General features: G+C 40.8%; 1 protein-coding gene across 2 annotated transcripts; it reads right to left on the bottom strand.

The window, feature by feature from the left end:
- Nucleotides 1-5: 5 nt before the first annotated feature.
- ACOX1 (acyl-CoA oxidase 1) lies at nucleotides 6-20,259 on the bottom strand. Of its 2 annotated transcripts, none has more exons than XM_074921809.1 (14): nucleotides 20,094-20,259; nucleotides 18,781-18,940; nucleotides 12,870-13,030; nucleotides 8,014-8,121; nucleotides 7,376-7,495; nucleotides 6,714-6,829; nucleotides 6,344-6,513; nucleotides 5,867-6,029; nucleotides 4,981-5,171; nucleotides 4,556-4,735; nucleotides 3,813-3,918; nucleotides 3,587-3,730; nucleotides 2,554-2,760; nucleotides 6-1,540 (listed from the first exon to the last, which is right to left on the bottom strand). In XM_074921809.1, the coding sequence occupies exons 1-14, from the start codon at nucleotides 20,209-20,211 to the stop codon at nucleotides 1,490-1,492; spliced, it is 1,995 nt and encodes a 664-aa protein (XP_074777910.1). In that variant the 5' UTR covers nucleotides 20,212-20,259; the 3' UTR covers nucleotides 6-1,489. The 2 variants fall into 2 exon arrangements, with proteins under 2 accessions (XP_074777910.1, XP_074777909.1); XM_074921808.1 differs by lacking the exon at nucleotides 12,870-13,030 and adding an exon at nucleotides 9,847-10,007.
- Between the last annotated feature and the right edge of the window lie 54 nt (nucleotides 20,260-20,313).

The following is a 20,313-nucleotide window of genomic DNA, read 5'->3' as shown; positions in this document are numbered from 1 at the left end:
AAAAGGCAAGTTTAATTATTTTATTTAAAATGAAACATTTATTTCTGTTCAGCTGCTGCATGTAGAGCCAAACATTGTGTCTGATCATTGTTAGTGCCAGGAAAAACTCATCCAAGGAAACTGATCCAAAATTAGAGATTAACAGATACCAAAGCTGCCAGAGAACCAGCTTCTCAGATGTTGCCTCAGAATTGCAGGATTTGGGTTTATGCTGAAGATTTTAATCATTTTAAGATCAAAGTTGCTCTTATCTGTTGTGAAGAGAGGTTTTATGGTTACTGGACAGTTCTTAGTTTTGAAAAACAGCAATGATTTTGCCTAGTTGTAGTTGCACTCATTTCACTGGGCATCAGGAGGTTCTGTTACAAGCTAAATCTTCCACCTGTTAAATCCAGACAGCACTGTGCAAGTCCCAAGTCAATATAAAAACAAAATTAAGCAAATTGGAGAAAGCTCCTTGGAAATGCATGGATAGGAAAAAAATCTGGACATGTCAGTTGGGATTGTCATCTTGAAGAATGCCTTTAAAAACCAGAGGAACATCCTAGAACAATCTGAAGACTAAGGACCTTGGTCAACTGATTTCTGCTGTCAAATACTGGCTTCATCATTCCAGGTCAAATTTGCAGTTTCTACCACTACATGTGGCTTTTCACATCAAATCACCATAATTAAAGTTTGTAAAGTGCTTTGAGATAGTGCTACAAAAATACTAACTGTTAAAAGAAGGGCGGAACATCTATTATCAGCATGTAGCTGATAAGTACTACTTGTTTTTTTCCTCAGAGCAGCATTAACAAAGAGTAAGGTGCCAGTGCTGGAGATGGCACACAGACAAAAGGAGTTTCTGCAGGGCAGTGGAAGAAGGAGGTACTGGAAAACATGAAGATATCTTCTGGAAAGATGAATGAAGCAGAGCTCCAGAGAAGGATGGGTATTTATTTCCCAGCTACATCAGGGAAGTAGTGCCACATGCAGACTCATGTGCACAAAGCTATTCAGGAGGCTTTAGATAGCATTAACTATTTGCCAAACAAGGAGAGAGGTGGTGCTAATCTTAAAAAAAAACAAACATGACATTGATGCTTCTTGGGGATGGACATAACTGCTCATTAGAAGCTATTACCTGAGGGCTGTTAACTGTTTAGTAAAAAAAAAAATCCTGCTACCTTTCCAGTCGACAGTAACTTTTCTCTAGTTAGCAGCTTCACAAAAGCAATCCTTGTATGAATCCATAAAGCTTTCCCAGATTTTTAAAAGGTTAATTTTACCATTATAATTGCACTTTAAAAACAGGCATCAATCGCTATGCACTCTCTTCAAACACCTCCTCAATTTATAAAAGTGGAAAGAAATGCTACAATTATTCACTGTCCTACAGCTACCAGGATTTGAAAGGTTTGATTTAGGTGCCTGAAAAAAGGATGAAAACACCCAGTTTTCGGGTCAGAAGAAGCGTGCGTTTAAAAAAAACCCAAAACAGCAGGCTTCACAGCTTGGCTTGCATCGGCTTCAGGTGTTTGTGGAAAGACTCATGAACCTGTAAGAGAACAAGACAGTGGTTACAACAAGGTCAGACCTGACCTTTAAAACAATTTTAGCTCTTTACATCTTGCAGTGTGTTTTTATACTAGGGAAATTTTAATCAGAGGCATTTTGGGGATTTAAGCCAGCTAAATCCTATATTTGATTGTCTATATGACACAAAGGATGAGAATACAAGACAGAAGAAACAGCTTCCTCACTACCTTTCTTGTAAGAAAAAAGAATGCAAGACATCTTATATCCATACAGACAATTCTTTGCCATTTTAATTCCAAGAAAACTGGCAGAGGTCTCCTAAGGGGACTGTAATTAAGCTCTTAAGCCCCACTGACTTCAGAAGCACAAAAAATTGAGCAAGTTCTGGTGGGATTTAAATGCAATCACAGTCTCTGGCAACCCTTTGTAGCAGATAGTCTGTCCAAATCAAATAAAGGCAGTAAAGGCCACCAAGACAGGACTTAGAGTTCTGTTTTGGCTGATGGAGAGGGACACTGACTCTTCTCAGCAAAGTTTCTTTTATTAGTTTAGCTGTAGCTACAGCCTTAGGGCAGATATGCAACATCTGACGCTTAAGTACTACATGAGATCAATTTATTTTCTTTTCCAGACACTACTACTGCCTGAAGACACTGGAAGATTTGCCAGAAAACAGGTAGGGTTTTGACAGCTACTGTCATGAAGCAGAATTAACAGCAAGTGATAATTTCTTCTAAACTCAATGAGATTATCCCATTGTTTCTCTAGTGAGACTATGACTTCCTCCCTCAACTGAGAAACGCAAAAGTATCCCAGAGGGATGCATGTGAGGTACACACCAGAGAGTAACTGAAGAACATATAATGAAAGCAGATAATTAGGTTGCTAGTTTTGGTTTATTACCACTAGTGACTGTTCTTCCCCCTTTGTCAATTATGCCCCAAGATCACTGGATCAAAATTAAAACACCCTAAATTGGGTTTGTTTCTCCAGACACATGTGACCTAAGATGAATAAATAAAGTTTCTTTACCTCTGTTTTGTTCAGTGGGGATTTCTTTGCCCACTCAAACATGTTCTCGTAGACATTGCCATCATAGCGGCCAAGCACAGATCCAAGATGAACATCATGAAAGTCAAAGGAGTCTACCAGCGCCACCGCGTTGGGACGAATTGTAGCCAAGAGCTCCTTCACATGTTGGTTCACTTGAGTAATTTGGGCATCAGTCAGAATACCCGCCTGGGGGGGGGGGTGGGAAATTATCAGAAAGTATGCAAGTCTCAAGAACCTTTCCTCCCCCTATGGTCCAACATAGATCAGCCTTCCCACACACCAAAATGCAGCAGTTCGTAACACACTGGGGTTTTTTACTAAATGCTAAGTTAGTATATTGGCAATTTGCCATAGTGTACAGGCAAAAGGAGATGCCTAGCACAGCCCACCATACTGCCTAGCTATTTAATTTTTGATGGGAGACTAATTTTTTAGTAAGTATGTTAACTTCAGAAGCAAGTTTTCTTGAAGAATGTGCCTATGTGTGTATTAAATTCTTCCTGGTTTCAGGGAACTTTCTGGTAAGCAGCAAAGAGGAAAACATACAACATTTACCTGAAGACAAAACAAAACACTGCTGCACAAATACATTCTCAAACTGAAAGAATGAAGAGAAGTAATGCCTGACAATTCAAACCCATTCACTGAAGGATGGGTTAAGGTTTGGAGTTCAATATCTCCCTTTTTGTGCACTAATGTAGCAACACATACAGGCCCCTGATGATGTCTAACTTACATTAATGCCTTGTTTTTTAATATACACCACCTGGTCACTGACTGGAAAACATTTAAGCTAACCTAGACAGACACCATGTTACCATTTATCATCCAACTCTGTTTCTGGCAGATCACAAGGGAAACTTGCCAAGAGCCTTCCATCAGACCCACACAGCTGAAGGCCTTCTGGAAGTCAGACCTTACATCTAAGCATTCGCGCAACTTTGCATTTAAAGCATCTTTGTAAACAGTGACTCTGGGTCTAGAAATTAAAGTGTTGGAGAAAGACACCAACCTGCAAGAAATCCCCTGTGTTCTTACTGATGCCATACAGCGCATAGAGGAGACACAGGTCAGTCAGGACAGCACGGACAGCTGCATTACTGACCTCGGACAGCTTTGCTGTGAAAAGCTTCACTACCACATAGTGACAGTGTGCCTACAAGAGATGAAAGGAAGGTAAATCAGGTCCATGAAGAGAAGCTCTTACAGTCTATTTCTTTATCAGGCACATCACTAACCTCAGATGCTCGCACAAGATCAACAGAAGTTCTGTTCCAGGCATCCTCCTTGCTCCTTCTGTGGTTCAATTCAGCTTGCAAATTCTTTGCTGCAGCTTCCACAAGCCTATTTCATAAAAGGTAGAAAAACAGGTTATACAGTAACACCACATTAACAAGATTATGTACATTGAATTCATATGCATTTCATCTAACACATCAGAACTCAGAGGTCATGTGTCACAACTGAATACATTGCCTGGAGTGGGCAGTTGTGGCTCTCAAACCCCCATCATCATTGCAGCTGGAACACAGCTACAGAGGGGTAAGATGACATTTGACAGCACATTTGTGGTGCTTGAACACTTACTTGCAAGTAGGTATCTGTTCTACTTTCACACTTCCTTCACCACAGGCTTTAATATCAGGATAGTTTCTCTCCAGATAGATCTCTGAGTAGTCTGAACAATGTTAGTATTTGTATGCTTGAATACACTTTATATTTAAATTAAAAAGAGATATATCAAAGTGGAAGAGAGCAGAATAACTAGGCTATACAGAGGCTGTATGTAGCCTCTTGTAACCTCAGAGCACTTAACACTGTAGTGCTCTGAGGTAGTAAAGTGTGTCACTTCTTGAAAACAACACATGGAGCCAAGACCACATCTTGAAAATCTAACACTAACAGGGCAGCGCATTGCTACCATCTCCCAAGACACACAACTTTATTGGTGCTTGGTTCAGTCTGGCCAATGTGAACTCACCGGGCAGCACGTGCTTTGTAGGCCTCTACCAAGCTGACGGGATCGTTGAGCCGCACAGTCACAGCCCTGGCAGCCACATGCTGTGGCTGAATGCGTTGCCTGGAGAGATCGTTAAGGTAGGACACCATACCGGTAACCTGCTGCCCAGAAGTAACTTGGGTGTAGCTTTTGACAAGGAACCTGAAAACAGACACAACAAATAGCAACTCTGAACTCATGAGTTGTTTGAATGGAGAGAAATCATCTTATCTAGGGTCAGACTAGCAAACTGTTGTAGGCATATACTTTTCTGTCAAAAATAAGGCAAGGGACAGAAACGTGGGACACCAGTTTCATGGTAATACAGGATACTCTTCTGCTCACCCCTTCAGCTACAAAGACCATAATGCCAAGGCAAGAATGTCTCTGTAGAGAAGCTACCATACCTCGCTGTCTGCAGCATCATGACTGTGTTTTCTCCCTCATAGGTGCAGGATGGGGTGAATGTGACATAGATGTCAGGAATGCCACTGCAGCGAGAGTAGCCATGCCCACCACATGCCATCCGACACTCCTCAATACCAGCGTTGGCAGTCCAGGAAGTGAACGCCTTCAGCCCTGCTGTCAGCGCGTGGAGCTGATGGACAAAGCTAGGTTAGATTTTTTAATTTTCCATTCTCAACTTGCATGCATACATGCTAAGTACTAAAACACCCAGAAAACAGAGTCAACACCATCCTTCCGGTGTCCCACAGGGTCTTGTTTTTCTTGTAAGGACTCTTTCCTGAGCTGAACTATTTATATAAAAGCCTCTGTACATGTAAAGATTCCTTCTGAGTACCCCATCCTTTCTGTCTCTGCACATTATATACAAGACTATTTTTAATTGCCTATTGCCACACTTGGGTTCTCAGATAGAATCCCTAACTGAAAACTGACATTTTATAACCCTAACCCCTCAGTATAGTACCTTGGATTAACACACCAATTCCACCCTAGTAACTTGGAAGAACAATCAAGAAGCTACAGCACAAGCATAAGACCACTCTTAACTCCACTCAAGCAATATACCAACATTCCTGGAAAGTCACCTTTTAAAAAAACCCATAATCTCAGTAGCTTTCTCACTGTGCATCACTTCCTATTTTTTTTGGTAAAGGGCTGCTAAATAAATAGTGCAAATAAAGAAATAAAAGTCACCAGCACATACTGGTCTTGAGATCTCTGAATCTAAAGAATTACAAGATGTCTCATGAGAAAAACCCAAAAGGGCTTGCTGCCTTTTCTCCCATGCTGTAAAGAAACCTTACATAAAATCAGAGGACACACTACCTCTGGCAGCTCACTCAGATCCCCTTCATTGATGTCTCCACTAATACGATGATAGGTGTTTTTAATGTAGGCTCCCACAAAATGAAAAGCATATGCTGTCGCCAGGAGAGGAAAGAGTTTGTATTGTTGGGTCTGATAATCCAAGATCTGGGGTTCTGGTTCTCTAGAGCAAAATACAGACAAGTTAGTAAGCCAGTGGCTAGCAAACTGCTGCAGAATTCCTATTTGACTCTAAGCTTGGACAGTACAAGCTCTATCCATATCAAGCCAGACTCTCTTAAGACCATACAGCAAAAGCCTCTGGCTGGGGAGAAGGCACTTTGGCAGTCAAGAATGAAATGATTACTCCCTTCTCAGGATGAAAGTGTTCTGAAATTATCAAGTCCCAAAGCAAACATCAACCACAGTTCCTCTTCTCTCCAGTATCTGAGAATTTTTGCTCAGCGCTTAAGGCTGCTCTTATTTCACCGTGCTCACCCTGGCTTTAGCTCAGACTGGTGTCTCACTGCGCTGTAGCGGATGGCAATGGTACACGCCCGGGACAGGGAACGAGCTGAATCGCCCACAATGAGAGATCGGATGAACACCATGGTCCCATAGGTCAGCTTGTCACTCAGTGGTTTCACATAGGTGCCATCTGGTTCAACCTACCAAGAAAAAAAAAAAAAAACACAAACAACAGCCTGTTGATTTTTAAAGTTTCCTCCCTTTTACATGTTCACATCTCAAGCTCTAAACTCATCAAGTAGCACTTACAAGCAACCTACAATCTTGGTACCTATTCAAGCACACAAGTGCATCTGAAGTGTCCATTTCTAACAGCACATGCTGAAATTCACTGCTTTACCTGGGCATATTTCATCAGCATGTTTTCGCGAGGAATTCTGAAGTTGTCCATTTTCAGGTAGCCATTATCCATTTCATCATAACCGAATTTTGGCCCAATGTCACCCACTGTAATACCTGCCACAGACAAAGCCACTTGCGTTAAGAAAATAGGAACTAAACACCACACAAGAGCTCCAATAAAGAGACTGTTTAGTTTTCTAGAAAGTCCTGGCATTGTTAAGAATAACAGCTGACTAGGAACTTAATCTCTTTGATGGAAAAGTGGAAATCAAAACATGGAGATCTCCATAATTTATAGCAGTCCTACTATGCAGTCATTGGGGAAGCTGTCTCTAAAGATTTTTGCACTCACTTCTAGCTAGACAATGATGAAAGGGATTGTTTTCCTTTGAGAAAGTAGGACATGCTGCCTCACAGAATGCATAGTGGGACAGAATCAAATCCCAAAGTAACCTTCACATTGGAAGCATGACATGAAAGCTGACTTAGTGTTAGTTCAGTCATAAGACTTCTTTGAGCCCTGTGACCTACTAACTTCTCACTGAAATTAGTTACTGAAATAAGCCATGTACATTAACAAGAGACATGCAGCTGCGTATAGCTGGAGAGAAACAGATCTAACATATTCCATGAGTGCTAAACTTTAACATTAATTTTTACCTGGCAAGGGTTCATGGGTGCCCAGCTGCCGTATGGGAACAATGAAGGCATGGAGCCCTTTGCACTGGCCCTGAGTGTAGAGCTGAGCCAGAACAATGGCATGGTTCGATGTCTTCCCAACTGCAAAAGAAGTGGGAATCAGAAGGAAAAAACAAACTGTCAACATACTTATACATACAGAGTTTCTTACCTTAAAGCAGGATCTGAGACTACCTTAACTACATCACGCGTTAGAAAATCAGATTTACAGCACTGGTTAACATCCAAATTCAAGAGCTAGACAAGCAGTGTTGCTCAAGCCAATGAAATTTGCACAATACGATTCCCTTTACTATACAATACCAAGTCCTTGTCAAACCTGCCAGTGGAGCTGAAGGAGGTACAAAGATTTTGATATAACCAATCAAAAATTACAAAATCCATATGGCATGACTGATTCTGAGAAACATTCATAGCACAGAGATAATCCAAAGCTTAGTAGGCTCTGACAAGTCTGTGACTTGTTGTGCAAGATTAACTGCCTTGCAGCCAACTCTTTGGATCAACTTTCAACCATCATTCTGTAGCTATAATACATGACATCCCCTCACAAAGTTTTTCCATACATCTTCCAGATTTAGACACAGTGATGCACTTACGTCCACCTGGCCACCACTTAATGGAGGTCACAGTGGGGCTGTTGAGGATGAATTCCTGGGTAGCAGGGTCATACGTAGCTGTAGTTTCTAGACCCCGAAGATGAGTTCCTGAAAATAAGTAAACACGTTGTTTTGGCAGAAAGTCAGTCACAAAACAGAGACAAGGACAGAATTGGACAATGGAAAGTTGAACTCCAGTAGTAATGTACAAATCTTAACTTTGCTTTTAGGATATACAGAGGACTAACTATCAACCAATTAAGGAAGAACAAGTGAGAGGCAGACCATATTCTGGGACCTGAAGCCAATTCTCAGAAAACACGTTGGTTTTTTTGCCCAGTGGTCTAAGACTAGTTTTCCAAGCACCTCCAATCTGACACCTTTTTGCTGTTAGACACCAGAAGCCCCTTCTCAGTTAAAAAGGTCCACAAAAACATGTTCACCTGAATTTCGCTAAAACTGCAATCTGATTAAATTGCAAAATAAGAATAATATACTTTTCAGCCACAAGATCAAATAAGTACTACCCATCATCTCTTCATTCCCTCATCAGGCCTACATTTTCCTCACTTGATGGAGCAGTTTCTCCCAAACAAGACCATCCATAGCTCCAAGACAGCAAGTAATGGCATGCATGTGCTAGGGTACTGATGCAAGTAGATGAAGAGACTGCAAAAAGATGAAGGTAACAATTCCAGGAACACTCTTTGTCTTCTGCCTCCAACTCCTTGCTTCACACACACTGTCTCAGTAGTGGCATTGTCCCTGCACGTGTAAAAGAAAACCCAACTCACTGGGCCTACTTGCTTAAACTAGACTCTACACAAGAGTTTCAACATGAAAAAGGATTATCACCTTGATGCAATCACGTTTCCAAAGCATGGAGTTAATGGTAGACATCCACAAGCAGCTTAACACAGACTTACTTTGCTGGTAAAGGATCTTCAAACCTCACTAGTTGCCAGAGATTCTCCACAGACTTGCAGTTACTTTATGCTTCATACAGTCTCTACATTTCACTTCTGAACAAAGGTGAATCTGCTCAATTTTAGAAAGTAATTCTCATCTGCAACTCTCAGATGTCAAAATTAAAGTTTCCCAAGGCATAATATCCTCCCTTTGAAACTTGGATTAAAAGTGTTTCATTCACAATACTGCTGGAGTTACCAAAATCCATTTCAAAGCTTGAAAGCAAAATAACAGCAACAAAGAACAAAATCTACTTGAGACAGAGAATTAAAAAAAACCAAAAACACAACAAAACCAAAAACATTTCACAGTTCAATTAAAAAGGAAACATGGGGGAATAAAGCTCCCCACAAAATATGAGCATTGGAACAAAGTCATCGACATGTTCTCTGATCCAAGGTCAGTTCCGAGGTGAGAAGCAATTCTTACATTTTTTGGCATCTCTTTCAATACCTTAAAGCTCTGTCCTTCTGTCATCACACTGAATGTTAAGTAGAGCATAGCAGAAATCACACTGGAAAGAATGGTTAAGTGTAGAAATGAACAGATGTCATCAAGTTGACATCCCTACAGCCATATGCAATAATCTATACTGGTCTGAATGGCACAAGAAGAGCACTTGGGATTGCTCATGTATAGAACTACAGACATCAAACTCTCCCACAGGAGAAAAATAAAAAAAAAGGGGGGAAGCAGCATGTGGCATAATGATGTATTAAAAATTTCAGACACAGTCCACTCTTCTCTCTAGCCACAACTGCATGTGTAAAGACTGTGGGATAAACACACACCATTTTTCCCAGGCAGGGGAATCCTTTGTACACAAAGCCATTCTTAGAAATAGCATTAGTGAATGTACTGTACCATGTCCCATTTCAGTCTGGGCATAAGTGCCAATGATCTCCAGGTTCCAGGCAGGCATGAAGAAGCGATCCTGCTGCTCTGGGGTTGCCTGGGTGAGAAGGGTGGGGAGGAACATGCCCAGATGAAGGTCCAGAGGCTCAGGACGTCCACGATGAATAAAGCTGTGAAGAAGTTTCATGGGATGGGAGTGTGAAGGGGATGTTAGGGGAGGGAAGCAAGCATGAGGATTTGTGGTGAATTCAGGAAGAGACAAAAAGAAAAAAAAAAGATTCGTGTGTAAATCAGAATTCAGCAAGTGTATTTTAGAAATCCAGAGCACTGTCCTTTTCTCAGGCTTGAATAATAAGGAATTACACTTACTCTGAAATAAAAATGCTGCAGTGTATTTCTGTCTAATCATACATAAAATGCATTGCCAACAATCCCATACTTTTGATGCACTATGATTGATAAAAAAAGGATTAATCTAAACCAAAAGACAGACCAGACCTTCACTATGGCTTGAAAACCAGAGCATCCCTAAGTTAAACAGTCTTGAGTCAGAATGTCAGCTTGCTGAAGATGTGAGCTGGCTGCAGCCTTCACCGAAAGTTACAAAGTTTTTTCCCCATGGTTTGAGGGTACAACCTGACAGTTCATCAAGCTGAATGAGCTAGGTTTTCACTGAACTTTCTTTTTTTAAAAAAGGAAAGTTCTAACTGTCTGTACTATCTACTTCACTTTTTATTAAAGATCAGACACAATTAGCATATATTACAATCCAACTCAACTCCCTTCAACTTTTGCTGTTTTTAAAAGCTCTCTTAAAAGGACAGTGCTCTGCATGTGTAAGTCAAAGTGGTGAACATTAACAACCTGGCAAGAAAGCTAACATTTTTCAACTTGTAAATCACCAGCACAAAGTATCTCCAGTTAAACACGTTTCATTAGAATTACTCTTCAAGTTCCGTCAAAGAGGGAGCTAAGTGGTCTATTAAGCTTTTTGATATAAATAATTAAATGCCTTTAAATATTGATAGCTTTGAGTATTAAAATAGTGGGCATACAGATTGAGGATCAGTACCTTCTGTACAAAGGGTGTCCATCTGTCCCATTAACGTATGAAATAATGTAATTGGTCTTTAACAGGAATATGTTAATATATAAATGATATAAATAATATTGATATATACATGAGATATGCATTATGGAAAGAGCACCGATCTGAGTTTAGCTCAAACTCAGTTGGCATTCTCATCAAAGGGCGAAGAACATATTTTTGTGTTACCTCTAAACACCCATTAACATGAACTAGTTCTATTCCTAGAGCTTCCTAAGAACTGCAGTTCTTTTCTTTGATACTCTCAGGCACCTACAAATAAATTCAACCATCTAATAATCCCAGCAGCAATGTTTTCTAAGCTTTTTGACTGAACAGTGACCAAGCTCAACAGAAGGCTAATGGATTACCAGGAATATCAGATTTTAAGTGAGTCCAGTACTAGTGAGAAGTACACAGCTCACAGTCAAAGACTGAAAAAAAATCCTTATTTACTAGCAATAGCCATAAACCGGTAGAAACAGGACGGTATTTTATGCTTATTACTGCTTTTTGTTTTCTTTCAGCCCTGTGCTATTTGTGCTTTTTCTTTCTTTTTGAGAGACTTATTCACTGTGGAGCAGGTTAAAATCAACACAGGCTATCAAGCAGGTACTCACTAAGATAAAATTGAGTAACTACTCATCCAGGCTAGGATTCAGTTCAATAATCCAGAGCTCTGTTTCCCCCATCACTAGTTTCTAAACATCAGGATTAACTTAAGCAGAGTTCAGTGACAATTACCGCAAAAGCTTTACTGATGAAGTAGTTAGAAACTCAACATTCACAGCAGGAATGCCAAATGGTTGCATTTTAATTATGCAGCATGGAAAATATATTTACCATTCTAATGCCATATGAGTTCCATTAAGTGTCAAAATACTAATTCTATCATCAAACAACATGACAACTTTAAGCAAATCAGACCATCACCAGGCAAGAAAGTGCAATGATCTAATATGAAATACCAAGTAAAACAAATCACTTTGGTGTGGATGTGTGTCTGATTTAAAGAAGTTGGTGTGAAAAAGCAAACAAGGTCAGCAGGGATTTAGTGTTGCCACTCAGCTGTCTCAGCTTCTGGTGTTGAGCTAGGTTTGCTCACACCATCTCTCCCAAGCACAACAGATGACAGGGTTTCCCTCATTGCACCTTCTACAAACTTTTCAGCTAGCAGGAGTAGCTGTAACTGAACAGTCAGGCAATTGGCATTAACATCTAATTTCTGTGATTGTTCAGACTTGTACGTATCATGCCTTCCAAGTTTAGATGCCAGCACAAGCACTAGAGTCTTTGATTCGTTCAACTATTCTTGCTGATATTTAGTAGCCATAATTCCAGGTTCTGGGCTAAAAGACTGTTTTATGATCCATTAAATGTTCTTCCATTTGAAGAAGTGAAAGTTGTTTTCAACAACAGTAGGAGTAAGACGTTTTTCTTCTTTGAAACCAAGATCTTTCTGTGAAGTTGTACAGCTGCAATGGAGTAGCATCTGGAAGAAAAATGCTTGGGGCAAAGCATACCTTACTTTCCAAGACAAAAATGCACAATCTCACCATGCTACATTGCATCTAAAGTATACTTCTGACATGTTTATGCAGGCGAGATACACGTGCCCCAAATTCGGCAAAAATAAAAACCACGGAACTGTTGACTGACACATTCCAACCAGTTCAAGTGAAATTCAGACTCCCAGGGCTTAGAACAACGGTTAACAACTAAAAAGTCAGTGATCAGCTAAGAGGTGCATTCTGGAAAAGACCAAAATTAACTGTGATTGTTCGGATGTGAAATGAAGCAGCTGTCTGACTACAGGGCAGGAAACATCAACAGATAACCAAACCATTTTATCTTTCCCCTTTTAGATTTACCTAGGGAACATTATCAATTTACAAACTGGAGTTACAGAAAAGAGGTTACCCATCGATCCCTGAAGGGAACTAACCATGTCCCATTTCGGTCTGGACGTAGGTGCCAATTATCTTGACTCCATGGGCCAGAGGCAGCCATTTCTCCTTCTGAGCATCAGTCGTTTGGGTCTCTAAGGTTTTTTGAAACATGCTGAAGTGGAGACCAAAAGGTTCAGGAAAATTGCCCAAGCATGTTCTACAGGAGAGAAATAGAGGGATCTGGATCTCGGTCTTACTGTGATCCTGAAATGCTTTCCTCCAACTGTAGCATAAGATAAACATTCTCTTTGTCTATTTCAACACTTTTTTGTCCCACAAACAACCTCCAAATATAGAGGTATCAGAAGCAATGCTAATGGGGAAGTAAATGTTTCTTTCATTTTCTTCAACCTATGAATCCTGCTGTTGCTATGCAACTGGAAAAATATTATTCTACAAAGATTCACAGGGAACTTAAAACATAGTCATGAATTTTCTCCCCCATCTCTCAGGCTTGGTGGGAATAAATCCCACTGCTGCTGGTAGCCTAGAATGAGGCCATTATTAGCTAGAAGCACTAGGTATTGAAAAGGAAAAGGATTCTTTGGTGACCAAGTGCTTTTTGGAAGATCACTGTAGCTCCTTCTATCAGTTGTGAGATCAGGAACTCACCTCCAATTAAAATTACTGTTACAGGCTAGTGGTGGAGGGAATGGAAGGAAAAATCAGACATTTTAGGTGTGCTTCATCAAAACATAAGTTATTTCATGAGAGAAAGCTCTATTAATTTAGTAGCCAAAATGGCAGGCAAAGTCCATTTTCAATTAAAACAAGCTCTGTAACACAAACACACTGGAAAGTTTTGCTGCGTAAAAGCTATGTAGTAAATGACAGCATCTTCCCTTCAACGTTCAACAGTGAACAGTTATTTCATCTTTAATCTACTCTATACAATTGCTTATTTCATCCAAACTCTAAGATGGAGGAGGAAAAAATGAGCACATTGCATGAACACCTACATAAAAGATCTCTCCCACCTATCCAAGACACCTACAAGGGAAATATATATTTCCATCTTAAGGTATTAATACCTGTCCAGGAAGCACATTTAAATTTGTTGCCAACACAGATCTGCATTGCATAGCAGATGCTATGCATATAGTTTGGCAAATTACAGCAGTATTGGTGACTGGCCTTTTACACCACGCCTGGAATGAGTGCTTGGGAGCAGAGAGTAAATAATTGATAATTCAAAACCAGATGCCTGTACAAACTGTGAAACCCAGCCTTAGGGTGAGAGAAAGCAGGACAAAGCTTCTTCAGCACCACCAAACTGCATGTTCAAGACACTTATTTTAAATGAAACAGTTTTTAAATGGACAAGACTGAAGGAGCCATGAGTTTTTCCAGGAGCAAATATTGTAATCAAGTAACTTAATGCTGATGATTAATGTATTAACTGTGCTTTAATCTGGTGTGAGTGCAGGTACAGTGTCTGGAGTGTTTGGAATCGAGGCAGAGAGTTCTCTTTACCAGAAAATATTCTATCATCTACAGCAGCACATGTTTACAAAGCCAAAGTTATCAGGGTGACCAGGGGCTTAAAAATGCTACAAGTACAGTGAGATGGAATATTTTTCATCATTCTTGTGGTTTCCTACGTGGGTTATTCTTTTAGTCCAGGACTCATAGAGCGATAGCAGCACCCTCTACTTCCTCACTGCCTACAGCACAATTACTGTTCATCTACTCCTTGGGCCCCAAAAGGACAAACCTACAGGGAGAAAATGAGCACTGACTTTGAAATACACTATTTCAGAGCAGCTTGGGAAGAGCTTGAACAGTTCTTTGTGTGTCTTTAGGAGCCATTGAAAGAACTTGTGAAAAAGGTGCAGCACACACTTTGCTGTCAGAAAAAATCAGGTCAGACACTGCTTCTCTGAAGGTAACACTCCAGAAAAAAACTTTAAGAGGTCACATCAGCAACTTTCACCACCTATCAGTAAGTTTAATTGCAAGTGTCAGATATTTCATGCTTAACTAGCACCTTCTCTGATAGGAAAAGAATGACATTTTGCAAGCAGATACTTTAACATCCCTGTGTCAGAAGGTCATACTACTTCACTGACCAAACATGCAGCATTTTAACAGCTTCTTGAATTAAAGCTGAAAGCAGAACTGAAAGCCAGCTAATTTACAGCAGAAACTTCATCTCTGCCTACTCCACACTGAATGATTAGGATTTTCTTAACATGCCTTTTAACAACTTGAATGACAACAAGACAGAATCCTTGACACAGGGCAAAAAGAGGACGTACTAGCGGTGAAGGGAGGAACAACCGGTTTTCCTTCCTTCTTTTTCTTTCTCTGAACTCCTACTCCTTCCCCTCCCAGTTTCTACATTCCCACTTGGCATTTCCCATTCCCCATACAGCTTGTTCTCCAAAGGCTGCCCTGTGTAACTGTTCAAGTACTTTACTACATCAGGACTGAAGGCAGCTAGCTACACCTAGCACTAGCCATTTGATCAATGGCCAACGAGCACCCTGTGGGTCTGAAGTCAGACTTGCTACAACAATCAGTGAGTTAAGGGCTGCAGTCACAAATCCACTTACGGGAGAAGGATGTGTAGTAATAAGCTACTTTAGCAACACAGATCTTTCCAAATTTCACAGCAATCAATGCTACCCACATAGTAAAAGGCACTTGTATTTCACAGGTGAGTTTGAAAGTGTATTTATCAGTGAACAGAGTACAACCGAAACAAAGTCTATGTCTTCAGATACTCCAAAGCTAAATGAACAATTGCCAAGACATTCTCAGGCTGCAGAACTGGGTCACAGAATGAGGTCATTTACTTTAAAGCAAAATCTGCAAACAAACTTCTCTAGCTTTTTGCAGTTCTTGAGGTAACTCTCTCAAGAAACAGCAGAAGGACTGCCTCAGCGGAGAAGAAGCAGGAGGTATGTCTGACCTGTGCTTACTGCACTTCAGAGTTAACAAATGCTATGGTACTAAACTCCTTTCCTAGCTGTATCAAAAAAAAACAAGTCAGACTCATCCACTCCAAATTAGTTTAGCAGTGGCTAGGAGGACCCCACTACTGTTTTTCTGGTTTGATTTGCTGAAAGCTACTCCAGGCCCTAACTTTAGTGTCAAAATAGAAGCAAGGACAAATTCTTAGAAGGAAAGTGCACATTCATTCAATGCTTATGAACACAGGAATCATCTGTTGACTTGCAGCTCTCAGATCCCTTCTTCTGTGACCCAGCTTCTCCCAACCATTTTTCACTTCTTCATGTAATCCCATTTTCCTCAATGGTTATTTGAACTTTAATGTAAATTAAAACTGACCAGATTGCTCTCTTCAAAGAGCTGTGTAGCATCACATTGAGAACAATTTCCCATTTTTCGTGTTGACTTACATTTTGCTGCAGTTAGACTGTAAAAAAAAAACCCCTTAAATATTGGTACTTTAAGGCTGCTGGCCTTCAAAAGCTGTAGTCACAGCAGCAACTGCAGCATTGACACATGTTAAGACACAGGAAGAATTGACTAGATGAGAAGCAATTAAAATGGCTTCTAAATATATTTAATAGATCCTCTTATGGTTTTGAGTGCAACAAAGCCCTTGTGGAAACAGGGAGAAGGAACATTCAGTTCACCATGTCACAGCAGCAACAATTGTTTAAGCGTAACTCCAGAACAGCTGAAGAAAGAAGCATTTCTCCTTGCCTGTTCATAAATCAAGCTATAAAGTCGCTCAGTCACGATGCAAAGCTACCTAGTGAAGTTCTGGTAATATACAAAAGCTACAGGAAAACAGCTAGCTCAAAATTCTCAAAAACTGCATATGTAAACAAATCTGTCCTTGGTGTTTGAGGGTAGTCACAAGGCATGAAGGATTACTGGCAAAATATCTTAAGCTTCCATACGTAAAAATCTGATGGTCAGTCACAGTAAGTACAACCTCATTTCATGTCACACCATATCCTTTCAACCTTCCAGTTTGGAAAAACAAATGAACCCAAACACAGTTTCTCCAGGTCAGCTTTTACACAAATGAAGTCCCTTCTAGTTAGCACCAATTAGTATGTTTGAATGCGTGATAGAAATAAACTTAATTTTGCAAGTTGAGTGGAGTTCACCAAGGTTTTGGTTTTTTTTTTAAATAAAATGTTTGACACTCAGCAAGTCAGAAAGTGGGGACAGATGGTAAAATGCAAAAAAATAAAATAATCAAAGGATGAAAAAAAATCCTTTCATTTCTTCCATTTATTAAGAAGTAGCAAGACAATATCCTCCCTTGCAAACACCAGACATTGTAGTAAAGAACTCAAATCTAGAATATGAACAGCATCCAGTTCTCAGAACAAACTTCACTTGCAGTTAAGAAATATATGTACTGCTCTTCACTCTTCTACATAGTACTAGATGAGACACTGGAAAATACAGTCAGACTACAGTAATTTCAATTGTATTTTGAAATCTTGAATGTCTACAACTAGAACTGACTCTGAAAAAAGTAAGTCTTCCTCATTGTTTCAGTTGATTTTGGATCATGAATTCTGACTAGTCACATCCATCTCTTCATATCACCTAAGATACGGGTGTATTATTTGGTTCCTATATGAAATACTAAGCTTTCACTCAGTTAAAATTAAGAATTGCTGACTTCCAAATAAGTTTATGGAAAGAAAAAACTAGAATCTATCATTTGACTGCTTCAGAAAAGTCCTGTTTTCATAAAATATTGTCAGTAATGCTACCAAAAGACAGCATTTTCATTGAAAGCTTTGTTGAAGTTTGCCAGCTGGTATACTGGATAGACTTCTCTGAATTTTATCCATAAACATAATTGAAGAATCTTCCCTATTACCTCCAATAATTGTTGTGAAGGAAAAATTAATTATTAACTTCTGCCATCAGTACCTGAATCTAATACAGTCACTGAACTTTTTTCTGGTTATCACTGTCCACTGATGCCAATTTTCAAAAGAACATACACTTTACTTCCATGAGAACTTTCATGACATGGGTCAGTGTATACCAATTTCTCTGAAATTAAAACTACAGCAGACAAGATGATTTCAACTAACTAGTCCCAATACTCATGACCTGAGGCCAATGACAGGTTTTCTACAAATATAGCCAGAGGAGGCTTGTGATTCTACTGGATTATTATTTAAGTGCTGTGTTCATTTAAAGTGCCAGAGAATATACTCATGGTATTACATCCAGATTTCTAGACCTGTGCAATCTGTTAAGCAGTTTCTGTTTGATTATATCAGAATGAGTTTGACTGATATATTTCCCCAACTTAGTTCCAAGTCAGAACTAAGTTCCCTGCAAGCTGGAAGGAAAGAAATTTAGATGTAAAGATAGTTTTATTTTTATTAACTTAATCCAAGGGTAACGCTACCAGATAAACAAATGTCAGATACAACAAAAAGCCTCTAGATGAAAGGGGAACACTACAGTACCAGGAGCTTGAAGGAATGAGACAGGACAGATAGTTATAAACAAGAACTTATAAACTATCTTGGAACATTTTCAAGTATGCCTGCAATGCAACTTTATTAGGTTCAAGTGCAAAATGAAGTAATCAGCTTTAAGAGATTTCATTAGAAGCTGCAATCTCATCAGATCTATAAAGATTCAAAATATTTCAATATATTTTTTTATTCCTTTTGAAAAAAACCCAGAGTACAAGTCTCATTTTTTACTTTCTGCACCATACATTATAAAGAGGGTGTTATTATTCATGGTGCATTTCTAGACAAAAATCTAACACAATATTCAGGAAATCAGGGTTTCAATTGACATTCACTGAAGCCCAGACTTCAGTGGGCTTTCGTACAGGTCTTTAGCTTCCTTTGGACAGCAAACATAGGGAAAAAACCACAACTCTAGTGACCTTGGTGGTGATCAAAGTACATACAAGAAGCAAACTCTACAGCTAGATACCTTTTAAACCAGTAGATCTCGTCTGGATCTGCAATTCCATGTTCTCTTAACTTCATCACCATCAGAGAGCTCTTCCTGATGGCTTGCTCATAACGTTGGCTACGGGACAGGAAGTTCAAATCCTCGTGCTGGAAGTCAGGGTCATTAATAACTAAGGCCTCTAGGGACAGAAGAGCAAAATAAACTCAGGTTCGACAGTGAGTGAGGAACAATTCAGCATTTTACTTGCTGTACCTCAAGCTACAGATATCAGAAAATTAAAAATAAAATTAAAAGCTAATGAAATCATTAAAAAGTCAGAGGTCTTGGAGAGGGAGAAAACAGAAGACTCTCCCATTCCACACATAAACCACATTTTAAGTTAGGAGCACTTTGGACTTGGCAGAAGGTTAATTCACTGATGCAAGACTTTCAGGCCCCTCAATAACAATCTCAAATCCTCATCGTTACTGCTGGATCAGACTGCCTCATGAACTTTGATCCCCATACAGCTCCTTGCAGAAGGGCACAGCTATTATTCCCACTGTGCTGACTGGAAGCCAAGGTATCGCTGACTTTCTGTGTCCCCTTTGGCACGCAAATTACACAACACCAGCCTCTGACAGTCCCACCCCAGCACAGGCTGGCAAGAGAAAGAAGATGGAGGTATTTCATTAATGTCACATATCATGGTAGTGGTGGGTGAGAAGCAGGTCGTATCTGTACTGCTGGGCAAGAGCACACCAGGAAGGAAAAAGAAGGGAAGAGGGCCTGAGAGGAATGCCCATGGGAAGCTGCCTCTCACCCTCTGGAGGAAGAGGAAAGACAGAGGAAAAAGGACATTAGTTTATTAGGGCCACCCAAAATCCTCGCTGGGAAGGGGAGAAGAGGGGGGTCAGAGACATAACACTGCTTCTGCTCCCCTCTAACCCATTAGATAAAATCCCTTTCCTTCGGGCAGCCCCCTCCACCTACAAACCCTCTGCTCGCAGCTTTCCCCTCTCCCCAAATGCTCCTCCCCACACCCTCTCCCCTCTACAGCCTGCCTCTCCCTCACACCAGAGCCTCCTTGCCCCCCTGCGGGTCCCCCTCTCCCCACAACTTCCTTCCTCCTCACCTGCCCCGGGGCTTCCCACCTTCAAACGTCACCAGCCCCCGCCCCGTTACCCCGGTCTCCCTCTCGGGTCTCCCCCTCTCCCCTCCCGCGGTTTCCCTCTCCTAAACCCTCCTCCTCTCTCACAGCCTTCCCCAAGCTGCCTCCCCCTCCTCACAGCCCCCAGCCCGGGCCCACTGCCCTCAGCGCGGGGCGGGCGCACGCCCGGGGCCTCCCTCACCGATTTCCTTGCGGCGGCGGGTGCGCTCGGCGCCGCCATCCAGGATGTGGGTGAGCAGCTCGGGCTGGAAGGTGGCGGCGGCGCGCTCCCTCCGCAGGTCCGCGTTCATCACCATCATCGCGGCGGCGGCGGCGACTCCGCTCGACCCCGACCGGCTTCCGCTGGTCACGCCCCCAGACGCGTGACGTCACGACGCCGCTCCGGCCACGTGATTGCCCCT

Source organism: Athene noctua, chromosome 18 (genome assembly GCF_965140245.1).
Source record: "Athene noctua chromosome 18, bAthNoc1.hap1.1, whole genome shotgun sequence".
NCBI classification, from domain to species: domain Eukaryota; kingdom Metazoa; phylum Chordata; class Aves; order Strigiformes; family Strigidae; genus Athene; species Athene noctua.
The sequence above is the reverse complement of the archived record's forward strand: the minus strand, read 5'-3'. Positions and strand labels throughout refer to the sequence as shown.